A 25,280-nucleotide genomic window follows, 5' to 3' on the forward strand; every position below is an offset into this window, starting at 1 on the left:
GCTCTAGACATTTTAGGCACATGATAGCTGGCAGGTCTAGATGGTTAATTGGTCATGGAGAATCAGCTTCCCTGGTTCTCCTAGGAGGAAGGTAGTGTAGCAAGCATCTCTACTTCACTGGGCACAAAGACAATTCTCTGATTTGTACTCACCTCAGTATTACTGTTTGATAGTTTTCACCCAGCACCACCTGTCAGCATTGATTGAAATTTTCCCTAGGCCAGGAGTTGGCAATGTTTTTTCTGCAAAAAGCCAGGTAGTAAATATTTTAAGCTTTGTGAGCCATATGGCCTCTGTTGAAACTAGTCAACTGTGCTCTTGTTGCAAGAACAGCAGCTCTAGACAATATTGAAACAAGTGGGCGTGGCTGTTTTCCAATAAAATTTTATTTATGGATACTGAAATTCGGGTTTCATATAAGTATTGCTCTTGATTTTTTTTTTTCCTTTATCATTTAAAAATGTTAAGAAGAACCATTGTTAGCTCAGGGGCTGTGAAAAAAAAAAAATGAAAACAAACTACAGGCCTGCTGGGTTTGCCCCTCAGGCTGTAGTCTGCCAGTTCCTGTTATAGACCTGGGGCCCAGGCTCTTATAGAAAGCCTGTAGCACTTAAACCATCATTTAGTTTTATTTCTTTCGTGGCCCATAATCCTCCAAAGCAGAGGCTTGAGGTATATCGCCTAGTGGATGCTGCAGCGTGCTGGCAACAGCAGTCAGATTTCAAAGGAAACAAGCAGTCAGCAGCTCGTATCATTTATATAATCACTGCAGACAAGGAACCCAGGCAGGAGAATTTAAGCAGTTTGCCCAGGATCACATAAGTGACAAAGTCAGGTTCAGATTTGGACTAAATCCAAGCTCCTAACCTATTATGCTACACCCCTGGTACATTTTCAGTGTTTTCCCACAGTTTTATTCTCAGGGATGAGAAAGCTGAACTGAAGCTCAGCCTCTCAGTGTACATAACAGAGTAGGAACTAGCACCCAGGTGTTTTATTCTAAGAATATTTTTGAACATCACATGCATGTGGAGTTGGCACTGGTGATGCAGAAATGAGACAAGATGCTTGTCCTTGTAGAGTTGATGGGATTGTGTGAAGATGCCAGCAGGGGCATCAGAGGAGGATCCAGCCTGCTGGGCACAGTCAAGTAAAGGCTTCCAGCTAAATCTTGAAGGACAGGAAGGGGCGGAACAGTCTTCACTAAGTGCTCTGAGAATCTGTGTTAATGCAGTTGCAAGAAACAGGAGAATGTTGTTTGGGAACCTTAGGGAAACAATGGAACAAACGGGCCTTACGTTGGTGTCTTAGGATGTTGGTAAAAGAGCCTAAAGGAATGCTTTAGAAAGGGTGACATGTTTGTGTACATTGAATAAAAATAATAAAACATCGTGCAGTTGATATACTGGATCAGAATTTGATGGGAAGAGGGCATTTCAGGTGAGAGGCGGTGCAGGTAAGTGCAGGGGACGACATCTGTAAAACATGCCAGAGCTTTTTGACTTAGCCCCTTGGGCAGGCAGGTTCCCTTTTGTAGGAAAGAGAGAATTAGTGACTGAAGGGATTTTTCCTACCAACCACAGTGCCAATATGCTTTATCTCACGCTCAGCAGTTGGGGGCGGGGGTGGGGTTGGGGGGAATGTTGATTTTACAAAAGGAAAAAACAGACTCCCAAGGATTAGGTGATTAGCCCAAGTCACCTAGCCTTGAGAGTGAGAGCAAGTATTTTCACCTAGGTCACTTCCACACCAGAGCTCATGTGTAATAGTTAAAAAAACAAAAACCTGTGCCCAAAGGATAGGAGTCATGTTTGGGGGAAAAATAAAGATGACTTACTCAGATTTTAAAGAAATCTGAATTGCTTTCAGCGTTGTGCCTTTCTGGGGGAGTCTGGAGCACTGTTTTTGCTGGGGGTGGGGTGGAGGAAAGGTGTTGAGAGGCAGATGGAAGAATATACAATCTGTTAAACCTCACAAACAGCTGCTGGGGGGGGCGGTGTGTATGTTTACACTGCTGTCCTTGGTTCTCAAAATGTGGTCTTCATTCTGCCCACCCCCTTCAGGAAGTCCTTGAGGTCAGAATTATCTTAATACTAAGATACTCTTTGCCTTTTTCACTCATTCTCTTGCACGTCTACCATGGAGTTTTCCAGAGGCTACATGGCAGGCAGAGTGGTGCAACAGACTGAACACAGAAAAGGCATGAACTGTCTTTTATCAAGATAGTTATCACAGAGAATTACAGAGATATAAAATAATGCCACTCTTCTCACTAATTAAAAATGTTTTAATCAATTGTTTATGTTTAACAATGATGTTTGATATTTAAAATTTAAAGATATTTTAAGAACTTAAAATATTTTAATATTTAAGATATTAAAATTTTTTTCTTAGTTTTAGTTACCAATATACTAAGCCCCACATTAACCAAAGCTCTAAATAATTTAAGGTTCTAAAGGGATCCTGAGACTAAAAGTTTGAGAACTCCTGTTCTTTATCAGCTTCTCTGGTCAGTAGTAACCAATATTTCTAGCAGTCGTAATTGGAGAATGGGGGGCATTTTTTTCTCTTGTGTCTCTTTACCCCATCTGTGTGCGCCTTCCTTACACTGTGGAGGAGAGAGCTGTCTTATATTGTCTATCTTACTTTTATCTCAGGTGGGCAACCACTTCCTTGCAGTTAAATGACAGCAACTTCAGTTTTAAGTTGGATTAAAATTTTAAAACATCATGTTTAGTTCTGGGGTCAGCTGAATGCCTCAGTTGCCTGTCTTGCTGATTTTACTTTACAGAACTAAAAATGTTCAGGCTCACTCAGAGCTTTCTTTGTAAAATCTGTGTGCCTGGTTGATATAATTTGACTTAAACTTGAACCATAAGAACCCAGGTCTGATACAAAATTTCAGTACAGAACAGATTTTTATAAACATTGGTAGAGGGAGTATGTAGCTTTCCAGCATGACAGCGCATTTTCCTTCTTTTGTTTCAGTAGATGTGTTGGGGGAGGTGGTTATAAGAACGGGTGGTTTTTATTTAGGCAGCCAGTGATTGTGTTTTGGCACCATCTGTGTTAAAGTACATGCAGATAAAATGAGGCTGAGATTAAAAATGGTTATTTTTCCAGAAGAACATCTAGCTGCATCTATTTGTTAATTCTTTTCAAACAGCAAGTCAGCCCTTCCACTCTGAGATAGCTAGAGAGAGGAACGCTTGTGACCTGAGGCTTACATGGCTCCTTTGCTCTGAAGGGCTGTCATTACCAAATTGTCTTTCTCCCCACAGTGCCTTGCACTGGAGGAGGAGCCTCGGCCATAATGCCAGTTGATGAATACTGGCTCTGTTTACCAGCCTCTCATGTTAGACCTTTTGTACAGACGGTCAGGGTGATACAGTCTTGCCCCTGCTGTTGCTGGTTTCCAGGTGCTCTCCCTTCAATCCCTGAGCCATGGTGTGTACCTGCCGTGCTGCCCGGGGGCAGCCGCGGTGCCGCGCCTCCTCCGCCTTTCCATACTGCACCCCCTTCTACATCCCGAGCATCCAGTTCTACTGATCCTACGCTCTTCCTTTTGTCCCCCACATCTGATGGTAGGCAGGAGAAAAATGTGCAGTCTGGGCTGGTAAATTTGGGGGCTTTTTTGATTACCAAGGTTAAAACTTGACTTAAAAAAAAAAAAGAAAAACATTTTTGTGTGCTTGTTAACAACTTTTCCAATCATACTCTCATGTTAGCAGATTTTTTAAATAAGAAATAATTTTAAATATTCACCGAAACAGTGTTCCATGCTAATACGAAATGTAACTAATGTGTTTTAAAACTAGTGGAATCAAAGGATATTTTAAAATTAAAAGTCTAATGTTTAGATTATAAATGCCAAGTACACGGAAACTACTAAATATAGGAGGCTTCATACATAAGCAGATTAAAGAAATGAGCTTTAAGGGTCACTTGTTTATTTATTTAACCTTTTTTCCCCATTTATTTAAAATGTCTTATGAAAGCAGGGACTTTTAACTTTTTGTTCAGGTCACAGTGTCAATTAGTGATTTTGTTCTGAATTTCTAGATTTTACGCTTTACCTAAACAATGTAGAAAAACTTTAAAATATTTGGCTAACCTGTTTCAGTTGCTATTTACCAGGTCCCTATCTTAATCTATGACCTTAGCCTACTCATTATTCTACCTTTGACTAGAAAGTGAAAATGATTGCCAAATTGTATTGGGTCTATTAAAAACATATAGTACAGATGTTCTTAAAACCTAATTTAAAGCCTAGTTTAAAAATTCTAGGAAAAAAGAGCTGATCAAACTTAATTTAGGTCTAAGTTGATTTTGTCGGACCATCAGGGCCTTAGTTTTGTGTACTATGAGGACACTTCAGAGTAGCTATCTGTGATGTGGAGATGCATTAGGACAGTCCTAACAGAAAGCAGGTAACTGATGACCACTTGAAGGAAGGTTGAACATTTCCAGTTGCATGCTATGATGTAAAACAATATTTTTCCTTTGCTTTTCTTTGAAGAAAGGTTTTTCACAAAACTTTTCAGACGTTGCTGCTTTTAAGTTATTTTTACTTCCATTGTTTTTCTTCTTTAGGCTTATCAGGAGGGCGGACTTCAAAATCTACTGAAAATGAATGGCTCCGAGGATCTCCCCGAGTCCTATGACTATGACCTCATCATCGTGGGAGGGGGCTCAGGAGGACTGGCGGCTGCTAAGGCAAGGAAGGCTTCTTGTGTGTTCTGGGATGTGGATAGAACAGTCACGCCCCCGACAGCATTCTCCAGGTTCCCTGTGGAATTTGTTGGAGCTACTCTTGTGACGTTTCATACGTTAACTTGGGCAGGGAACGTTAAGGACATTTTTCCAGGTTCAGCTGTATATTCTTTGTATAAAAATACTGGGGCCAGTATTTTGGGACATATTTTCATTCATTTTAAGTTTGGTTGATTTTTTTTTTTTTTAAGATAATAAGGGGTTTGTATGCAAATGGCTTGAAAAGAAATAAATATATTTTTATTCTTTATAAATACGATAATTATTTGTTGTTTTCACTTTGATGATTTCCCTAATCACAGAACCTCCTCCCCAGTAGAAAGATGGAGAGCAGTTGGATTTCTTAAGCTTAATCACTAAAAGTTTTTGCCTCCCCTGTGTATGAAATGAGGTAAGAGTGTATCCACTCACTCTGTGGCCTGGAGGTGATGGAGTACAGGAAGTATAAATACAGGAGATTAGGAGTACGGCTCCTGGCCCTGAATTGAGATACATTTTCCATGTGTGAGGGGCCCTTGTGCCTGTCATTGTTCCCCATCACCTTGTTTTAAAAGATGAGGTAGTTGTCCTCCTCTAAGGTGTATCTTGTGAATCAGTAAAGGTAGATTCAAATGAAGCTGTCCAAATTGGGAGCAGGCTAATGTCTGGCAGCAAGCATTGCTTTGCTGTAAATGATTCAGGAGTAATCTCAGATTTTTTTTATTCTAGTGGTGGTGGCTTTGAAGGACACATAGACTCAGTCCTTTCAAATAACCTTTGGAGGTCTAGTTGCAAATACACAAAGCTTATTCTCTGAGAAAGATAAAGGATACTCTGCAGAATGAACTTGTGATGGTTGTCGTCACTCCCCTAAAATAGATTCGGAAACCTTATAGAGATCATCAACTTCTCCATTGGCTCTTCACATGAACATTTTAGGAAATCTGACAATTTCAGAAGAAAAACTTTTCCAGTATTCTGTTTAGAAACTGAAGTAGATAAAACTTCGAAGTACTTATAAAAATATTGTCTTACTGGACACAGGTTGAATCAAGGATTGTAGACTATCAGTATATCTGTTTTACTGCCTGTTTACCACTTGCTTAGAAATGGCCACATATTTTTCAGATTATTGCTTAATTTGTTATCGTTTGGCTGGAATTACATAAGAGGATTCTAGAGATTCCAGCTGACTGACAGTTCTACAATTGTAATCTGCATATTCTTTGAAGCTACCTTATGACTAAGTATTGCTTAACTTTTACCTTGGAGTTGAACTAATCGTTTTGGTATATGAAATTCTCAGGTATTAATGATTGGTTATGCTTTAGGCATTATAGCTTAGTAAAAATAGCATGGGTTTTCAACAGCCCATTTCCAGTCCATCATGTTAGCCATTCCAACTCATTTTAATAATTTTATTTTCCAGGAGGCAGCCAAATATAACAAGAAAGTGATGGTCCTGGATTTTGTCACTCCAACCCCTCTTGGAACAACGTGGGGTAGGCTTTTAAAATACCTTAAAAGTGACCTTGTAGGAGCAGGTTTTTCCCTGGCATGGTTTAAATGGCCCCTAAAGTCCAATTTTAAAATTAAAAATTAAATAAGAAAAAAAAATAACCGGGGCTTCCCTGGTGGCGCAGTGGTTGAGAATCTGCCTGCTAATGCAGGGGACACGGGTTCGAGCCCTGGTCTGGGAAGATCCCACATGCCGCGGAGCGGCTGGGCCCGTGAGCCACAGCTACTGAGCCTGCGCGTCTGGAGCCTGTGCTCCGCAACAAGAGAGGCCGCGATAGTGAGAGGCCCGCGCACCGCGATGAAGAGAGGCCACCGCTTGCCGCAACTAGAGAAAGCCCTCGCACAGAAACGAAGACCCAACACAGCCATAAATTAATTAATTAATTAATTAATTAATTAAAAAAAAAATAACCCAAAACATGTACTTCTTTCACTTGTGCTAAGTTAAAATGGACTCCAGTTAAATGTTGAAATAGGTAAGTTTTATCAAGATGACTCAGCTGCTTCAAATTAGAAGGAGGCAAGAAGAAGCAGGAAGTCTGGATAAAACAGTGTCACAATTTCTAATTCATTCATCAAATATTTGTGAAGGTGTCACTTCTGTGTCGGGCACTGTTCTGGTGCTGGGTGTAGTCCCTCTGGCCTGTGGAGCTCGCACTCCGTAGTGACACTCGGCTAGCATTCTCCTGAGAGGGCTTCGATTTCCTCGCTGTGGAGTCCACTGCCATCTTGCAGTCTTACGCCATTTTGGCTGCCTCCCCACCTGTCTAACGGAGACAAGTTATCACCATGTTCTTTAAACTCAGGGACACTAAATCCTTTTTGGGGTGGGGGTGGGGGGGTGGTGTCATGAATCCTTTGGTGAGAATCGGCGAAGGCTGTAGACCGCCTCCGTAAAGAGATGCTCGTATACACCAAACTTTCTGTGTGGTCCCAGGCCCACTGCAGTCCAGCCACGCCCAGCTCAACAACCCCTTGATCAGTTCTACTCCTAGGGCTGGTGGCAAGTGTAAGGTTGTGCACAAAGTAAGGCTTCAGTTTCTGGCATTTTTATCAGCAGTCAATTAATTTTGAATCTTTGAAGTATGTGGAAGTTGTGGAAACCTGCTCATTTTCATTTTAGGGTAATGTTGCTGTCTTTGGTCTGTAAGGCTCTCTGAACTTAGAAATCTAAGTCACGAGACTTAGTAATAAACTCATATAAACAGTATTGGCTACATTAAGCAAGTAAATTATGATGTTTAGTAGAATAGCACTGGTGCTTGGGGCAGGCCACCCCAAAATACGCACAGTGGCATATTGATTATTTTGAATTAAAGTTACTTAAGAAATGGCCAGTGCAAGAGGGACACTCTGGCTCTCCTTTTTGTCTCTGAAAGCAGGAAATAAGTCACGTGAAAGGTGCACTTCCTGCATCTGGAGGTAGAGAGACAGCCTTATCACAAAAGATAGGGAATTTGGGGCTGAGGAGCCTATTGTACACAAACCTGTCACCTCTTTAATTAATCCCAAGCCTAAACTCTTTAGATTCTTAAATAATTGGGCACCCAAAACCTAAGTTTCTTTGTCCTGTCAATTTCTCTCAAATGTATTGTTTCTTTGTCTAAAAAGTATAAAAGCTGCCTGCTTTGGCTACTTCTTAGGTCCCATTTCTATGAAACCTTCATGTGCACAAATTAAAATTTCTTTCTTTTTCTCCTGGGGATCTGTTATGTCAAATTTATTATTAGTCCAACCACAAGAACTCAAGAGGGATAGAAGGGAAATCTCCTCCTCTGTGATGTTAGTAATAATCGTTGCCCTTTTTCTTTGGAGGATTGTAATACAGGCTGTAAACTGATTTCTCAATGCTGTTGCAGGTCTCGGAGGAACATGTGTGAATGTGGGTTGCATACCTAAAAAACTGATGCACCAAGCAGCTTTGTTAGGACAAGCTCTCCGAGACTCCCGAAACTATGGGTGGAACGTCGAGGAGATAGGTATGTGGGGGAAGCTGCTCTTCCGTTTGTGCTTCTGAGGGGTTCAAGCTGGGATCTTGCAATGCGCCATCCATCTAGCAAGTAACCCGGAAGTTGTTTCTGTTGTTTGTTTTTTTAATGGATAAAATCACTGTGGTTATCCTGTGTCGTGTTAGCTCTGTAGCTATTATTATGTATGGTAAGAACAGATATTGCACTTGGAGTACCTTTTTATAATAGAAAACCAGAATTCTTTCAGATAAATTCTCATAATTATATAGAGTTTCCTAAGGAAGTGCAAACTACATTTGCTTTCCTTTGAAGCTATTACATTTCTCTCTCACCAAAAAAGTCTGTTCCATGAGCTGATATTTGGGGGGATTGTTTGTTGAGAAGGGGGTTTTGTTGGATTAAAAATATTTAAACTACCACAGAAACCCTAGAAAAGTTGAAGAGGAATCTGTTGACTTTAGAAGGTATAGATGACATTATCTGTAGAAGAATAAAAAGAGGTCTGGCACAGCTTCCTGGCTAATTAATTACGTAGGTCACTATGTCCTTGAAGAGTGAGACTCCAACCCTTAATCTGATTTTAGTTCTGAGGGACATTTGAGGGAAAATCTTCTAACCAGCAGCTAGGGTAAATTGTATTGTGGCTTTTTCTGAGTTTTAATTAACAGTTATTAGATACCCATATGTAAAAGGTATAAACACATGCTTTGAAAATTTTTGCTGTTATTCAAAACTAGTCATGCTTCCTTTGTTGATGCTTTTACTTGAAGTTTTCTTATGCTGGGGTCATATCTCTTTCCTCCGACCCTTAGAAGGCTGCTTTCTGTCTGTGACCTTTGGAGGCCCGAGGCTGGTACTGAGAGTTTTGTTATTTGGTTCTAAGGTGCCATGCTCCATGTCCTTTTCCCTTGCCCAACAAATAAGGCAGTTGAGCAGACTCTTGACCTATGGAACATGAATTTAACACGTCATCTGCTGATGGTCCACCTCTGTTTTTTTCACCTCTACCCCCCCACCTCCCAAGTTATTCACTCCCATGTCTGAATGCCCAACTGAGTCTGCCGTTAATCCACTCTTTCGCTTCCTGGGAGCCTACTATCAATGTACTACCCAGTTAACAACAGAATCTCCCTTCCGTTAATGTATTAGATTTTTTAGTAGACTTTTTAGAAATCCTACTAGTGAAGTTATATAATATTACTATCGAGTGCTCACGCTTTGTACTTGAGTCTGTGCTGGGGAAATACAGAGATAAATAACACAAATCTGTAGGTACACAGGTTTTGTTATCATTGATGTACCAACTAAGTACCCTGGGAGCCCGGAGGTGGGATCGGTAAATGATTTAAGGGGTGACTGGAGCTGATTTTTTAGATGTTGTGTCCTTGACAGCCAGCAGAGGAGGGGAAGGTCAGTTCATTTAGACAGTGAAGGAACGAGGTACATATTTGAAGAATAGTAAATACCCTGGCATCTCTAGAGCAGGGAGCATGTGGGGAACATAAGCGAGGACATTTGCTGTGGGCTGAACACCCTGGGTGGTTTGGGACAAGGGTAGGAGGAGGACCGTGGACCAGCTTAGGGGGCTGCACAGTTGTGCTGAGAGCAAGTTGGAACAGATGTTTTGTGATTGTTGGGGTAGTAGCGGGAAGAAAATGGGAAGAGGAGATAAAGACCATAGCTGTAGCAGGAAGGAAGCTACCATCTTTCCCCACTACCCACCTCAGCCTCCTGCCAGCCTTATGGATTCATCGAGGTCCTGCAGGACAGCAGTCGTGATTAAAGTCAGATCATCTCATTTTCCTCTTTATTCTCCATTCCATCTTATTCCAGTACATATGTAAGCCTGCTGTCCCTGGAGGGAGATCCCGTTGTTCCATTTGGCAGACAAGGAGACTGAAGCTCTAGGGGGTGGAGTAGTACGCCCATGTCATAGCTGAGAAATTGGCAGCACTAAGGTTTAGACTGAAGCCTTTCTGACTTCACAGCAGGTGGAGTGTGCACAAGTGGTGTTCTTTAAGCCCTCGTGGCTTCAGTGGCAACTCCTTTGTAGGACCAGAGTTTTAGGAGCTGTTGTAGGGGCAGGTACTTTCAGAGCTTTTGACATGGCTCTGTGTTTACCTCTCCTCACCATGGTCCCCACAAAAGGGGCAAGTTCTATATGTGGTCTGTAGGCCATACTCCTCTGGGTCTTTGGGAGGAAAACCTAAGAACCACTCATTTTATTTTCTAACCACTCTTATAAGATCTGTGATCCCTCCCAGCCCCATCGTTCCACACATACTCTTTTTACCAGTATTCTCAGTGAGACTTCTTTCCCCAGGGCACCTAGGGTTAAGATCCTTCCTTTGCCCCATTAAAGTGTAGGTTGTTAGCGTAGACAGACTTGGGCACTAGTGCTGACTCTGCTATGTACTACTGTGTGGTGAGGATTAAATTCAACAGTGTGATTAAAATAACCTGCCACTCAGTGAATGTTAGTTTCTGTCCCTTCCTCCTGGACTTGCTTCTTGTAACTCTTCCATATTCGGAGCGTCAGTAAATTGGAGCAGACTCCGCCAAGCACTTTTCTTGGCTCTTTGTTTAATGGGTTGTAGAAAACATTTGTGGATCTTACAGGAAGTTGTATATTTGAACAGTTTATTTCCCTCTTAAAGAGAAGGACATGTAACAAGAATACTAATCTGAAAAAGTCTAGTATTTGTTGGGAAAAGTAAGGTCGTTCCAAGCAAATTTTGACTTGTGCGGTAATAATTTCCATATAGTGAATGCCACTGGCCCTTAAATCTCAATCAGTAACAGCTCTGGAGAGCTATAACTCAGAGTCATGAAAATGTTATTCATTCATATAAGGTCTAGTACTCAAATTGGTATGTAGAAGTAGTGGATGTTAGCTTTAAACTGTCAACTCTTACGAAAAATGAAGTAGGTGGAACAGAATACTTAGTTTGGTTAGAAATGTAGGGAAGTACATATAATGGGTACTTAGAATCTTTAAGAGATAAGTATAGGCGTGTGCCGAGGCACATCAGAATCTCTTAGAGATTGTTACACATTCAGAATCTTAGGCCTTTACCTAAGTACCTTGTTACCCCAGCAGTCAGTGTTCGCAATCCAAGGTACAATTCCCATTCGTTTCTAGATAAAGAAGAAAAAACTTTGGGTATGGTTATTTTAGTCTTAAGAACTGCCAGGAATTCTGCACTATTTAATTGTATGGTAGTTTTCTAAAAGGGAAAAATATTTGAAGTTGAAAAGGTTGTTTATGTGCTTGAAATGAAGGACTTGCCCTTTTAGACTAAATAGTTACCGGGAAATGATATTTACCAGGTGGCAGCAGAAAAGCTAAACATTTTGTCTTACCTTCCCGTGCAGTGAAACATGACTGGGAGAGAATGACAGAAGCTATCCAGAATCACATTGGCTCTCTGAACTGGGGCTACCGTGTGGCTCTGCGGGAGAAAAAGGTCACCTACGAGAACGCGTACGGCCAGTTTGTTGGGCCTCATAGGATTAAGGTAACCATGTGACAGCGTAAGTAGCTGTTTTTGGTGTGTTTTTAAGCTTTTGTTGGGGGAGGAAAAGAGAAGGTGATTATCCTAATAAAAGTGATAGCCACTGTGACCCAGACCGTCCAGTTTGGTGATTTTGCAGTCACTTCTTAGGGACTTTCTCTTGTGGTGTAGTAAAGGGTAATCTGGATCTGGGGACACATTAGCTGGATTTGAGTCTTGCCTCTGTCACTTCCTAGCATTGGGACTTTGAGCGATCCCTTAACTACTCAGAGTCTTAGTATCTCTTTCTTACTGCATTAGCAAATTTTTATGAGGATCAAATTGGGCAATGTGGTAAAACAGCCTTTTTAATTATAACGTTTACAATTCTAAAGGATAATAATTTATTAAAAATCGATATATTGGTTCCTTCGTAGGCAACAAACAACAAAGGCAAAGAGAAGATTTATTCTGCAGAGAGATTTCTCATTGCCACTGGTGAAAGGCCACGTTATTTGGGTATCCCTGGTGACAAAGAATACTGCATCAGCAGGTAAGGACAAATTGCAGGGAGAAAAGGGGATTTATGCTTTTTCTTTTTTCTTCAAACCCATTTAATCCTTTTCCTGAAACTTAGTTTTTCCACCACATTTTTGTCCAGAGGGACAGGGAATTAGGAAAAAGAGAAAGGAAAAACTATTTTAAACCGGAGAACATTTAAAAAATTCAGAACTATAAACATTGGTCATCTTATCACGAAGAGTTAATATCGTTGCTAACATATAGATACATGCTTACAATATTTATATTTGAAATTTATATTTGAGTATATGTTATACGTGTATACTATATAAAACCATATGGATATTCACATTTTATAAAATAATTGATAGATACGTTTGTTTTTGTTTTTTCAAAACTAGAATCACATATTACCTTTATGTAGATACTAAAAAAATTAGAGGATAGCAGGCCATTTAGGTTTCTCAAATCCTAGTTTTTCCTTACTCTTTGCCATTTGTATGGTTGCATTGTCAGTGTAGAGGGACCTTCTGAAATCAGTGAGTCAAGCAAGAAGGTTTTGCTGTGTGGTTTATTTTTGTCCATCAAGTGATAATACTGGTGACATTATTGTTCAGGAGTTTTGAATTATGAAGTCATTAAGACATTGTTGTTAAGTATGTCTTCTTGGATGCTTTTTGCCCAGGAGTTTCTGGTTTTCTGATGGTGTTATAAATTATTTGTTTTCAGGCTTTTTTTTTTCTTTTTCTTTTTTTTGTAATAGGAGTTTATCCTTTGAGCCTCATCGGGGGCAGCTCACCTGACAACTCTTGTCATTGCTGTCTTGGATGGGCTCCCTTCTCATATTTTAAAAAACTCATCTCCCAACAATGCTTTTATGATCTCTTATGTCTTGTATCTTCCTCACTCTGCTAGAAGATTCTGTCAGGTTTTACGTTTTTATATTATAAAACCCATATGTTGAAAGTTTTTCCCCGCCCCTCTCCCCACTCTTTTTTTTTTTTTTTAATACTTTTTATTTATTTGGCTGTGCTGGGTCTTAGTTGCTGCACGTGGGATCTTTTAGATGCGGCATGCGGGAGCTAGTTCCGTGACCAGGGATCGAACCTGGGCCCCCTGCATTGGGAGTGCGGAGTCTTAACCGCTGGACCAGCAGGGAAGTCCCTCTCTCTCCCCCTTGATAATTGGTGTTGTAGGTGAGGGGAAGTAACACCGGGTTTGCACCTCAGGGAGAGCTGAGTGGTGGGAGGAGGGTGGGAGTTTGGGTTTGCAAATGTATGGTTGTAAACATGTAAGTGGAGAATTATTCTGGATAGTACAGAATAAATCTGTTTGACTGGGAGTTGGGCTAATGTCAGAGTTGTATGGTTTACTGTGCTCAGCCACGGTAGCTCGAGCTGCTCCCAGAGCAGCTGAGTGGCAAGACAGGAGAGTGTCTAAGACCTTATAAAAACGTCTCAAATATTATGTGTGTAGCTAATTGAATGTTTTTAATCTTAAAAGTGTCTTGTTCTTAGGAAAGTAAAAAGGTCTACTTTGATATGGTCATTATTCACATATGAATATTTTTCTCTTCTTTCTTTTCTTCCTTTTTAAAAAAAATTTTTTTTTTTCAGTGATGATCTGTTCTCTTTACCCTATTGCCCGGGTAAGACCCTGGTGGTTGGAGCATCCTACGTTGCTTTGGAATGTGCTGGATTTCTTGCTGGCATTGGTTTAGATGTCACTGTTATGGTACGGTCCATTCTCCTAAGAGGATTTGACCAGGACATGGCCAACAAAATTGGTGAACATATGGAAGAACATGGTATCAAGTTTATAAGACAGTTTGTACCAATAAAAGTAAGTGGGGTTGCCTATATGTTTGTTGATTCTATACTCATGTTAAAAGGCAAGAGAAGAGAGTTGGGGTGAGTGATAGAAGCCTCCTTTCAGCATTATAAACCATTGGGAATGCTGTAATTCCTCAACTTGTGTGATTTAGGTGTATAAACTGGTACCTTCCTACCACCTAAATAGCTTTGTTCTTGTTTGCAGATTAATAATTTCCTTCCCTTCTCAACTTTACCACCTTTATTAGTTCTCTTCTGTTTAATGCTTTCCTTTATGCATTCCATTATTTTATTATCTTTGGTCTATTATACTTGTTTCTTTCTACATACCAGTTATTTAAATAAGAGTTTAAGATGACTGATTTTTTTTTTTTTCTTTCAAAAGACATTTCTACTTTGTATACAGTATAGTCCACAGATGCACTATATTATTCTGGCCTCCCTGGAAATGATTATCTAATTTTGTTATGTGGGCTGGTCTTTTTTGCTCATTTAATCTTATTTTGAAAATGCTGAATAATATGCCAAGTTATATTTGAGACTTGTTAACATTACCACAAATGTTTTGATACATAAGAGTGGCAAAATCGATCACTTTGCATATCTCAAAGTAACAGTTTCCTTTAGGGCAAGTAAGGATGGGACTGTTTTGTTAAAATTAAGGAATTTTAGCTGTCATTTAAAAAATTGCTTCATGGGTTAATAACTTAGGTTTTTTGTGGGACCATGAATCTCTTGATGCTGATTATCTCTTGATGAGCATGGGGATCAGAATGACTTGGGTTCAAATGCTGTTCTCCCAGTTTCTTGCTATTATGACTCTGGGAGAATTACTTAACTTCTCTGGGCCTCAGTTTCTTCTGTAAAATGATGATAATTGATAGCACCTATCTTAGAGTTCTCATGAAGATTGCGTTAGCATTACGACGATGATTAGAAAACGACAGCTGTATGTATATGCTATACTGATAGAAAAGTGGCATCTTCCTTTATAATATCTTAACATTTTGGGCATTGTAGGCCCTTTGAGAATGTGGTGGACTATCCCTAGTGAAATAAGCTTGTGTCTGTGTACATAATATCTTGCTGGGGTTACCAGGGTGTCCCTGATCCCCGTAGGCAGGTGGTGAATGCTGGCTGTATTATAAAGTGACCCAGTGGACGAAGCCTTCTGTGGAGAGGAGGGAGAGAGAATGCATTTTAGGCAAGAATATAGCATGTGCAAAAAGGCCATGGGGAATGAAATTGTTCTAAAGGCAGAAAATGTGCTAGTTACAGGAAAGGCCTGACTGGAACACAGAAGTGAGTGAGGCAGAAAGGAATTTGAGGGAGGGATGAAGCCTTTAATATTTTTAAGCAAATCTAAGCCATGGACCAATTCAACTCTTCTCCAAAAATTAGAATATTTTAATTTAAACGGAAAGACATTTCCAGTATGTTCAAAGGGGCTTAACTACGTAAGAAAGGAAGGGCATATTAGAAGGGAATCTTTACTATTTGTTGATGTTGAAAATAAAATGACGCTTCACAGTTTTCCCATACAGAGTGTATTGTATTTTAAAGGTAGGGTAGAAATTGCAGTTGATTTTATGGGTCTCTTCAGTAAGTATTGTACAGAAACCCATGATTTGGCTGTTGACATCTATGTGTAGTAGGTTAATATGTTCAGACTCTTTTGCCAGAGCACAGGTAGCAGGGCTTGCTCACCATTCCTACATCCTCACCTGAAGACAACCCCTAGTTATGACAAGCCCACATACCTCCTCACCCACTATGATTTTTAGGGCTTTTTAGGGCTTTCTAGCTCTTATCTGTATCGTGATTGATCTATTTCCATGCCTATTCTTTGTTGACAAACCTGAACATATGTAGTCAAAAGAGAATCTACGAATGTGAGCAGCATGGGATTAATGGTTCTGGGTAAGTCATAAGATAGGAGCCTGGCAGAAGCAGTAAGTCATTGGTTTAATTTTAGAGATTGTAGTGTACTTTCTCTGGCTTTCTCCTTTCCTGTGCTTTCTGTCTGAATTTTATTCCATTTGAGAACTATTTGAAGGAAAGCCCCTCTAGCAAACATTAAGCAGTGAGAAAGAAGGAAATACATAAAAGAACCACATGTCATCCTAAAGATGTTAATGCGAGGGAGATGGGACATAAAAGACCTTACAAGCCAAATTTCATGTTTTAAGTTTGGGTTAACCAGATAGAAGGAGAGGACATAATTAGCCATCTTGATATTGATACATGTCTTTATCATGGAGTAAAATTTTATCACTTTTGTAGGTTGAACAAATTGAAGCAGGGACACCAGGCCGACTCAGGGTGGTAGCTAAGTCCACTGATAGTGACGTAACCATCGAAGGAGAGTATAATACGGTAAGGAATGGACCTCGGTCCTACTTCATTAGAAAATAAGTGTGCTCACTGGATGTTTGCTGGGTTGCTAGTTCCAAAACCCTTGGTTCTGTTCCTATTCTAAGACAGCTTTATTACTTATGATATTATAATTTGTTTTGGTACAGGGATGGATTCAAATTTTCTCCTCTATAACTTAAATATTGTTTATCAGATGGCTATTAAAAGGTATCAACATTTAAAAATGAGCTAGAATTTCTCTGCTCCATGTTCTTTCATTTTCCCAGCCCACCACTTTAAAAAAATAACTTACTTCAGTCATAGGCTATGCTGTCTTTGTCGCTATACTTGGCTAGATTTATTAAGGAATTGTTAACTCCCTTTTTCTTAACAAGAAATAGGTAAGGCTTTTTACTATATCATGTTTAGAAGATTTAATTTAAATGATTTTGATTTGTTTAAACTCTTGCATTATTATCTTAATAGAATATGTCTTTCCAGGTCTAGAAAATGAATCACATCGCCTTAATAAACAAAAAAATATGATTAAATAACTCATGCAAGGCCTTTCTATTAACAGTCACTATATATTAATAATTTTTCAGGTATTGCTGGCAATAGGAAGAGATGCTTGCACAAGGGAAATTGGCTTAGAAAACGTGGGGGTAAAGTTAAATGAACAGTAAGAAAAAAATCTTTATTATGTTTTGTTAAGTACTATTTCAGTTATTTATAAGATCGATTAATACTGGAGTTTTAGATTTTAAAGTTAGTTTTTAACCATAGTTGGAACGTTCCCTTTTTAAGCTTAGAAGACTCTTCTTTCAGTGCCAATCATGATATTTCCTGTTTGTCTTTTTTTTTTTTTTTCCTTTTCAAAATCTAAGTGAGAGATACACTGGCTTGCATTTTGTTTCTTTAATGTATATGTGTACAGAAAAAGATCCAGCTTCCCAGTGAATTGCTGGTATGTGCTTTGAAAGCTTCATTGAATATGCAGATCTGAACCATGTTCAAAGCTACCAAGTTTTAGGATCACTAGAGTGGTCGCTACATTTCTAGTGACAGCTACCAGTCTGAAAACTTTGATGTTTTATAAGTTAAAATCCCTTTGGACTATACCACTGCACTGGGTAATTGAGACTCTGTTGTCTGCTTACAGGAGTAGCATGGGGTATTTCCCAGTATCACCCTTCTTATATCCAAGTAAAAACAAGTGCTCTGAGAGGCTAGCTGCCTTGGAAATTGAAAATACAGGGTGCCCCCTCTACCTCCTTCCAGGAATAACATTTATACAGAAGAGATTTCTTAATCTTAGTGTGAGCATTTTTGCTTTATTATTTTCTTTCCCCTTTGGGTTGGATAGACAAGGGAGTTGAGGAGGTCTGATAAGATTTAGCAGACCAAGTGTTCCACCATTTTAATAACCTACTCGCCTGTTTCCAACTGGGGCCAAGGTTTAGATTTTGTATAATGTTAACAGCTAACATTTATTCTGTACTTACTGGGGTCCATGGACTATTGTGCTTAATGTTTTATACACATTCTCATTCAGTCCTCACAACTCCTTAAGGTAAATGATGGTATTCTTTTTCTTCTCACAATTATTCCCATTATCATTATTCCCATTGATAGGTGGGAAAATGAGGCTTAGAGATGTTAAATAGCCCTCCCAAGATCACAGAGGTAATAACTAACAGACCTGGTTATCACACTTTAGAATCCTCATTCATTCTTAACCACTGTGTTCTACTTTTCCCATTCCAGGGTTTCTTACAGTTTTCTTATTCCTTTGATTTTCAGAATAGCTAGAATCTCTAAGCTTTTGGTTCCTCTGAGTTTTGTTGTTGTTTTGGTAACACATGAGAACATTGCCCTCAGTTAGAGCCACAGTTTTGGGCTTCTTTGGGAGAAAGGGGATTTTGATCTACTTACTTAATAGTGGTAATTGATGATGATTTTAACTGAATGAATTTGCAGGACTGGAAAAATACCTGTCACAGATGAAGAGCAGACCAGCGTGCCTTACATCTATGCCATTGGCGATGTGTTAGAGGGGAAGCTGGAGCTCACCCCAGTGGCAATCCAGGCAGGAAGGTTGCTGGTGCAGAGGCTGTATGGGGGCTCCGCTGTCAAGGTGAGTGTTGGGGCTGTCACCACGGACATGCTGTTGTAATGGTACCTCCCGGTGCTCTGTGTAGGGTGGTTGTGAAGTTTTCCAGGTCTTGAATAATTTAGTTATTTTGATGATGGCATCCTAGATGTGCTTTATTAACTCTATTCCAGACAAGACATTGTTAAGACCACTGTACCTTTGTGATTTATCGTGGAAATTGTCACTCTTAGAATCACACTAAGAATAAAATGAGCCTGGTTAATCAAGTTTCAGCACTATTATGTTCCATATACTCCTAATAGTTGCATTTTACATCAATTTCATTATTACCAATTTGAGTTATAATTTTCTAAATCTTTTTATGGCCCCTGTCTAGGCTGCAAAAGGATTTGGGGATCTAGGTAGTAATGTCAATGTGCAGAGCTATTTAAACCAACATTCAGGCTTTATTCCCCTGTCCTTTCTAAAAACAGATCTTCTGCTCTTGGAGTGTTGAATGTGTAAGTGATTTTAAAAGTCACTGCAGGAAATGGAAACTCTTGGTTGTGTGTCTCATGGGACTAGATGGCAAGAAAAGAATAAATATGCTCTAATTAGTTTTTTAAGACTTTTTAAAGAACAGTTTTAGGTTCACAGCAAAATTTAGAGGAAGGTATAGAGGTTTCCCTTATATCCCCTGCCCATTACCAACGTTCCTTCCCTAAATATTTTTTTAAAAGGATTCTAGAAATATCGATTGTAAAGAATTTAGTCACTACCCATTTTCCTTGTGCATAAATTATCATGGGTTGATTTAGTTTGGTTACAGCAACTGAGACTTCAAAGAATACTGCTAGTAGAATTTGTGACAAGCATTTTGAATGTACCTGGAGTTGGTTTGGATTGTAACATATGTTTTGAGGATAACAGGATTGAGGTTAAAAAAGGGTTTTTAATCCAAGGTTGTCTGATCATCCAGGGAATAGTAGTTGGTTCATATCACTATTTGAAATAAACTTAACTACCTCTTTAACTGTTGGAGTTTTTGAGTAATGGTGAACCAAGAAAGGGGTATTCAGAAATAAAATGTGAGGTGCATTTAATTTGTTTTTGACCTTGAGTCTTTGTGATTTCCTAAAACGGAAAGAGATTTTTTTATACCAGTAATAACCAGAGGGCAAATATACAAAAATTTGGTACTAAATAAATTTAAAATTATTGTAGCACAAAATTCCTTAAAAAAAAAAACCCTAGTGAATCCACTTACTTTGGACATATCCTTCTATGTGTGAGCATAGTACTGTATTCTAGCATTGGCCAGGTAGAGCAAATTCTTTCTTAAAGTGCCTTAGGCTTTTATCAGCATCAGAATTTAATGGAAATTGAAATTAAAGGACTCTTTTTTTGTTGTTCGTTTTTTTCCCCCCGTTTTTAGTCTAACTAATATGACAAGTGCTTTACCGAACAGGAAAGTAAACAGGTGGTGCTAAGTCCCTGAGTTTGAAATCTCACCAGTCTGTCCTTCAAATATAGTAAACAAAGCTGAAATGCTAATAGATATCTAGGTTAATTGTATTTGGGGAAATTACACATTTTTGTTTTGTTTTTAAAGAACTGCGTAATCCTTTTAATTCTTTTTTTAATCCTTTTAATTTTGCCCAGTATGCATTAATTAGAACATTCCCACATATCTGAGAACGTCAGAGGATCCACATCTGCCTTCCTTCCTTCCTTTTAAAGGAGCAGCTCTCTGTTGAAAAATTCAGCTTAACATAAACACCTGCCTAAATTAAATCTGTTCTGGGATTTTAAGAGAACCCAAATTGAATCATGGATGTTTGTGCCTTCCCTCAAAATTGATAACATATTCATTGCTTCGTAAGAGTGTTGGGAGGAAAGGCGACAGAGAGCGGCTATGTTTGACGTGCTTGGCACTGTGCTAACAACTGCTGTATACACATACCTCGTTCCACCTTAGGGCAGCTGTGGAAAATGCTGCCATCTTACAGGAAATTAGGTAATTGTCCAAGGTCACAATGCTTGGAGGCAGCCAAGGCATAAATCCAGTCTACATCTGATTGTAGGTACTGCTGTCTTAACGATGAAAATGTATCATCTAAGAAATAAGGAAGATTTGGGAAGTATGGATTATAAAGCGTGCTGAGGATAGAGCAGATGTCTCAAGACTTAAAGAATCCACCACCAAGTACAGAGGTGCTTCTACTAAATAAAATGAAGTGGAGGGCTTCCCTGGTGGCGCAGTGGTTGAGAATCTGCCTGCCAATGCAGGGGACACGGGTTTGAGCCCTGGTCTGGGAAGATCCCACATGCCGCGGAGCAACTAGGCCCGTGAGCCACAATTGCTGAGCCTGCGCGTCTGGAGCCTGTGCTCCGCAACAAGAGAGGCCGCGATAGTGAGAGGCCCGCGCACCGTGATGAAGAGTGGCCCCCGCTTGCCACAACTAGAGAAAGCCCTCACACAGAAATGAAGACCCAACACAGCCATAAAAATAAATAAAAAATAAATTAAAAAAAAAATGAAGTGGAAAATATATTGGAAAAATTTAAATGAGTCTTTTTAACAACAATGATTAAAGTCATTTTCAAAGCTGCTAAAAATATTTGCCACTAAATATTCTGTTATTTTGGGAACATACATAAATGAAGGAATAAAAAAAATGTTTTTATCATTTCAAAAACAGAACAGATCATAAAGCTGAGTCAGCCTGTAGATGATGGACATTCCACTAAGCTCTTTAAAAAGCCAGATGATAAGGCACATGTACCAGCTTCAGAACCCAGTGTGATGGGCACTCCAGCTGTCATCTCCAAGGACCAGTAGTTGTCTCTTGGATCGTTTTAGAATTGCTCTCAAACACTTGAATTACTTTTATTTTCACAAATAGCAAATGTTAGCATCTTTATTATTACTTAAAGTGGTGCTTTGTAAATTAGTTCAATTTTACAGTAAACGTAAAACTATTTGATGTGGAAACTATAGAGAAACCACGGTACACATATCTGCAACTTGAGAATGGGTTGTGTTCTAGAAGCTTATTAAGTTGTTTATTGTGAAAACTGCAAAGTGTTTTATCCAAATAAAGTATTAAAAAGAAGGATTAGGGCTTCCCTGGTGGCACAGTGGTTGAGAATCTGCCTGCCAGTGCAGGGGACACGGGTTCGAGCCCTGTTCTGGGAGGATCCCACATGCTGCGGAGCAACTGGGCCCATGAGCCAGAATTACTGAGTCTGCGCGTCTGGAGCCTGTGCTCCGCAACAAGAGAGGCCGCAATAGTGAGAGGCCCACGCACCGCGATGAAGAGTGGCTCCTGGCTCCCACTTGCCGCAACCAGAGAAAGCCCTCACACAGAAACGAAGACCCAACACAGCCATAAATAAATAAATTAATAAAAAAAAAAAGAAAGAAAACCATCCATCTTTTAAAAAAAAAAAAAGGATTACATTTCTCAGGCTAGGCCACAATAGTCTATTTAAGCCAATTGGAAACTGAGTTTTTAGACCAAGGAGAAAAAATGTCTTTTATGTGGATCCAGATTTCCGTCTGATACACTGTTTTCTGCCTGAAGAACTTCCTTTAACAATTGTTTAGTGCATGTCTGCTCAAGGGGAATTCCTTGGCTTTTTTTTTTTTTTAAGTTTATTTTGCCTTTATTTTTTTTGAAGATATTTTTGCTGAATATAGAATTCTAGATGTACAGTGTTTATTTAAATATTTGCCCATTGTCTTCTGGTTGCATAGATTCTAAAAGAATATGCCATCATTTTTATCTTTGTTCCTCTTAAGATTTTCTTTTTATCACTGTTTTTTAGCATTTTGATCATTGCATGTTTTGGCATTCTGCTGGTGGTATGTAGAGATTTGGGGTTTATCTGTTTGTAGTTTTCATCAAATTTGGAAATTTTTTAGCCATTCAATTAATTTTTCTGCTTTCCCCCTCAGCCTCACATTAATGAATGTTGGTTCCCTCAATGGGTCTCTAATGCTCTGTTCATGTTTTTTCTCCCTGTTTCTGTGCTTTATTTTTTTAGAGAGCCTATTGCAATGTCTTCAAGTCCACTGATCTTTTGTTTTGCACTGTCTTGGGATATAAATCCCATTCTGTGTAGTTTGCATTTCCAGCAGTTTCTGTCATCTCTACGAGTTTTACTTATTTAAAATATATTTTCCTTTTCTCTCCTCAGCGGATTCCTGTTTTTCTCTAGTTTCTTGAGTCTACAGAACACATTTTATATAGCTCCTTTTTTTTTTTTTATAAACTATTTATTTATTTATTTATCTTTGGCTGTGTTGGGTCCCCGCCGCTGTGCGCAGGCTCCCTCTAGTGCAGCGAGCGGGGGCTGCTCTTCGTTGCGGCGCGCGGGCTTCTCATTGCGGTGGCTTCTGTTGTTGCGGAGCACGGGCTCTAGGTGCATGGGCTTCAGTAATTCCTGCACGCGCGCTCAGTAGCCGTGGCTCGCGGACTCTAGAGCACAGGCTCAGTAGCTGTGGCACACAGGCTCAGCTGCTCCATGGCATGTGGGATCCTCCCGGACCAGGGATCAAACCCGTGTCCCCTGAATTGGCAGGCAGGCTCCCAACCACCGCGCCACCAGGGAAGTCCCTATAATAGCTCTTTTAATGTCTTCTGTTAATCCCCTTATCTCTTTTGCAATGTCTGTTTCTTTTGATTGATTTTCCTCTTGGTATTAGTTTGTGTGTTCTTGCTCATTTGCATGTCGTGTTACTTTGGATGGATGCGCACTTTGTGCATTTTACACTGTTGGGGGCTGGGTTTTGTTGAATTCCTTTATATAGTGTTGGACTTTGTTCTGGTGGCCCGTTATGTTACAAGGGATTAATTTTATCCTTGTGTAGCTTGCTTTTCAGCTTTTTTAGGGTTTGTCAACAGCAGCCTTTCATTTAGGCCCAATTTAGTTCCACTACTCAGTTGTTACCCTTCCAAGGACCCTGCCCCGTTTGTCTTACTACGAACTCTTTCTCTACTCTGGCCTGTGGGAACAGAAACTGATTCCCGTCCTGTAAGAGCTCTGGTCATTTGGGGGCTCACTGATTTCCAGTGGTTCTTTCCTCACCCTTGAGTGCTTTCCTCTGGCATCCATTTACAGATCAGTACTCAGCCCAAATCTCAGGAGGCCCTCTCTGCAGATCTTAAGTTCTCTTTGTGCAGCTCCACCCACTTTGGTGTTCTGCCCTGCAGCTTCGGGCCACATTGGCTTCCCTGAACTTGGATCTCTGTCTCCATAACTCAGAAAGACCCTGCACTCTGTTCCCTCTCTTTGCACCAAGCCCTGGAAACTGCTCTGGGCAGGAGAATAGAGCAATCGCTGGTCTCACCTCATTTGTTTCCCTTCTCACAGGGACCACAGTGCTGCACACCCTACCAGCCAGTGTCTTAAAAAGTATTTCATATTTGTCCCGTTTTTTAGTTGTTTAAAACAGGAAGTAAACCTGGTCCATTATGGCTGTAAGTGGATGTCTGCCTTTACTTTTGAATCGGAATTCCAAGGATTTGTGCTCTGTTGAGAGAAAAAAGACTATATATGCTATTTCTAGAGGGAGGCACATTTAAAAAATTTCACCCTACTCTGTTAGAGAGGGAGAGTTGTATTTTTCATATTTTAAGTGCTTACCTTAAATTTAGGCTTGACCTCTATGTCCAAATGTGACTGGGTAGGTTTTTACCAAATAACATTGGTAAACATATTTGGCACGTATATAATTACATTTTTCACAATTCACATCAACATATCAAAGGCTCTGAGGAATCTGATAGTTGAGAAACCTGTTTATTTGCTTAATAAAGCATTTTACAAACTTGTTTGACTTCAGAACCCTTCCGTCATCTATGCCTATTAAAATGTGCTTTGGAAATACTGTCATAATCATGAACTTTTTTGTTGCTGTGGTCTTCATTACCATTTTAATGGCTGCATAAGATTGCATGGAAAATAAGTACTACAGAATCACTTCCTTATTTGCATTTTAAAGCCACTCCAATATTGCCACTATTGATGAGAACTGCGGCATTGCTCAATTAATGCATGTGGCTTTTGCTATATATTAAATTATTATTATAGATTTCTAAAAGTGGTGTTATTGGGCCAAAAATTATTAAATGTTTTTACGGCTCTTGATTTGTATTGCCTGATTGATTTTCCAATAAAGTCTGTTAACTTCTGCCACTAATAATAGGAGACTTTCAGCACTGGGTGCACTGGTGTTGTTTTTGGCTGCTTTATTTAAGGGAGAGAAAGTATGTCCTTGTAATATCTGTTGGTAGATGGGTGGAGAAGCCATGCAAATCGTTTGTTCATGACTAGTATTAACAGACTTTAAACCTCTGCTGAAATTTTATCACATCAGTTAATGGTTGTCAGCATAGTAGGTTTTTATTAGTCTGCTTTCCTCTCCTAAATTTGAACCTTTTTGAAGTATATGCTCTTTTGAGTTATAATTCCTTCTGTCATAACTCTTTACCTCCATTTTGAAACAGTGTGACTATGAAAATGTTCCAACGACCATTTTCACTCCTTTGGAATATGGTGCTTGTGGTCTTTCTGAAGAGAAAGCTGTGGAGAAATTCGGGGAAGAAAATATTGAGGTAAGTTCTACTCTTTACTACTACTTTTCCCCCCAAAATTTAAAATAACTTTCAGCATACCGAGAAATTGAAAAATAGCCCAAAGAATTTCTGTATACCCATTATCCAGATTCATGTAT

The 25,280-nt window shown here is 39.5% G+C and overlaps 1 protein-coding gene across 2 annotated transcripts in view; it reads left to right on the forward strand.

Annotated features, from left to right (window-relative positions):
- TXNRD1 (thioredoxin reductase 1) overlaps nt 1-25,280 on the forward strand; it is a 61,020-nt gene that overhangs the window by 16,782 nt on the left and 18,958 nt on the right. For both annotated transcript variants that reach the window (XM_059936799.1, XM_059936800.1), the window contains 10 exons: nt 4,594-4,716; nt 6,182-6,254; nt 8,130-8,249; nt 11,616-11,758; nt 12,172-12,287; nt 13,873-14,098; nt 16,372-16,464; nt 17,049-17,125; nt 18,424-18,580; nt 25,054-25,161. In XM_059936799.1, coding sequence (XP_059792782.1) covers nt 4,630-4,716; nt 6,182-6,254; nt 8,130-8,249; nt 11,616-11,758; nt 12,172-12,287; nt 13,873-14,098; nt 16,372-16,464; nt 17,049-17,125; nt 18,424-18,580; nt 25,054-25,161 — 1,200 coding nt within the window. In that variant the 5' untranslated portion in view covers nt 4,594-4,629. The remainder of the gene's footprint in view (nt 1-4,593; nt 4,717-6,181; nt 6,255-8,129; nt 8,250-11,615; nt 11,759-12,171; nt 12,288-13,872; nt 14,099-16,371; nt 16,465-17,048; nt 17,126-18,423; nt 18,581-25,053; nt 25,162-25,280) is intronic.

Source organism: Balaenoptera ricei, chromosome 10, assembly GCF_028023285.1.
Source record: "Balaenoptera ricei isolate mBalRic1 chromosome 10, mBalRic1.hap2, whole genome shotgun sequence".
NCBI classification, from domain to species: Eukaryota; Metazoa; Chordata; class Mammalia; order Artiodactyla; family Balaenopteridae; genus Balaenoptera; species Balaenoptera ricei.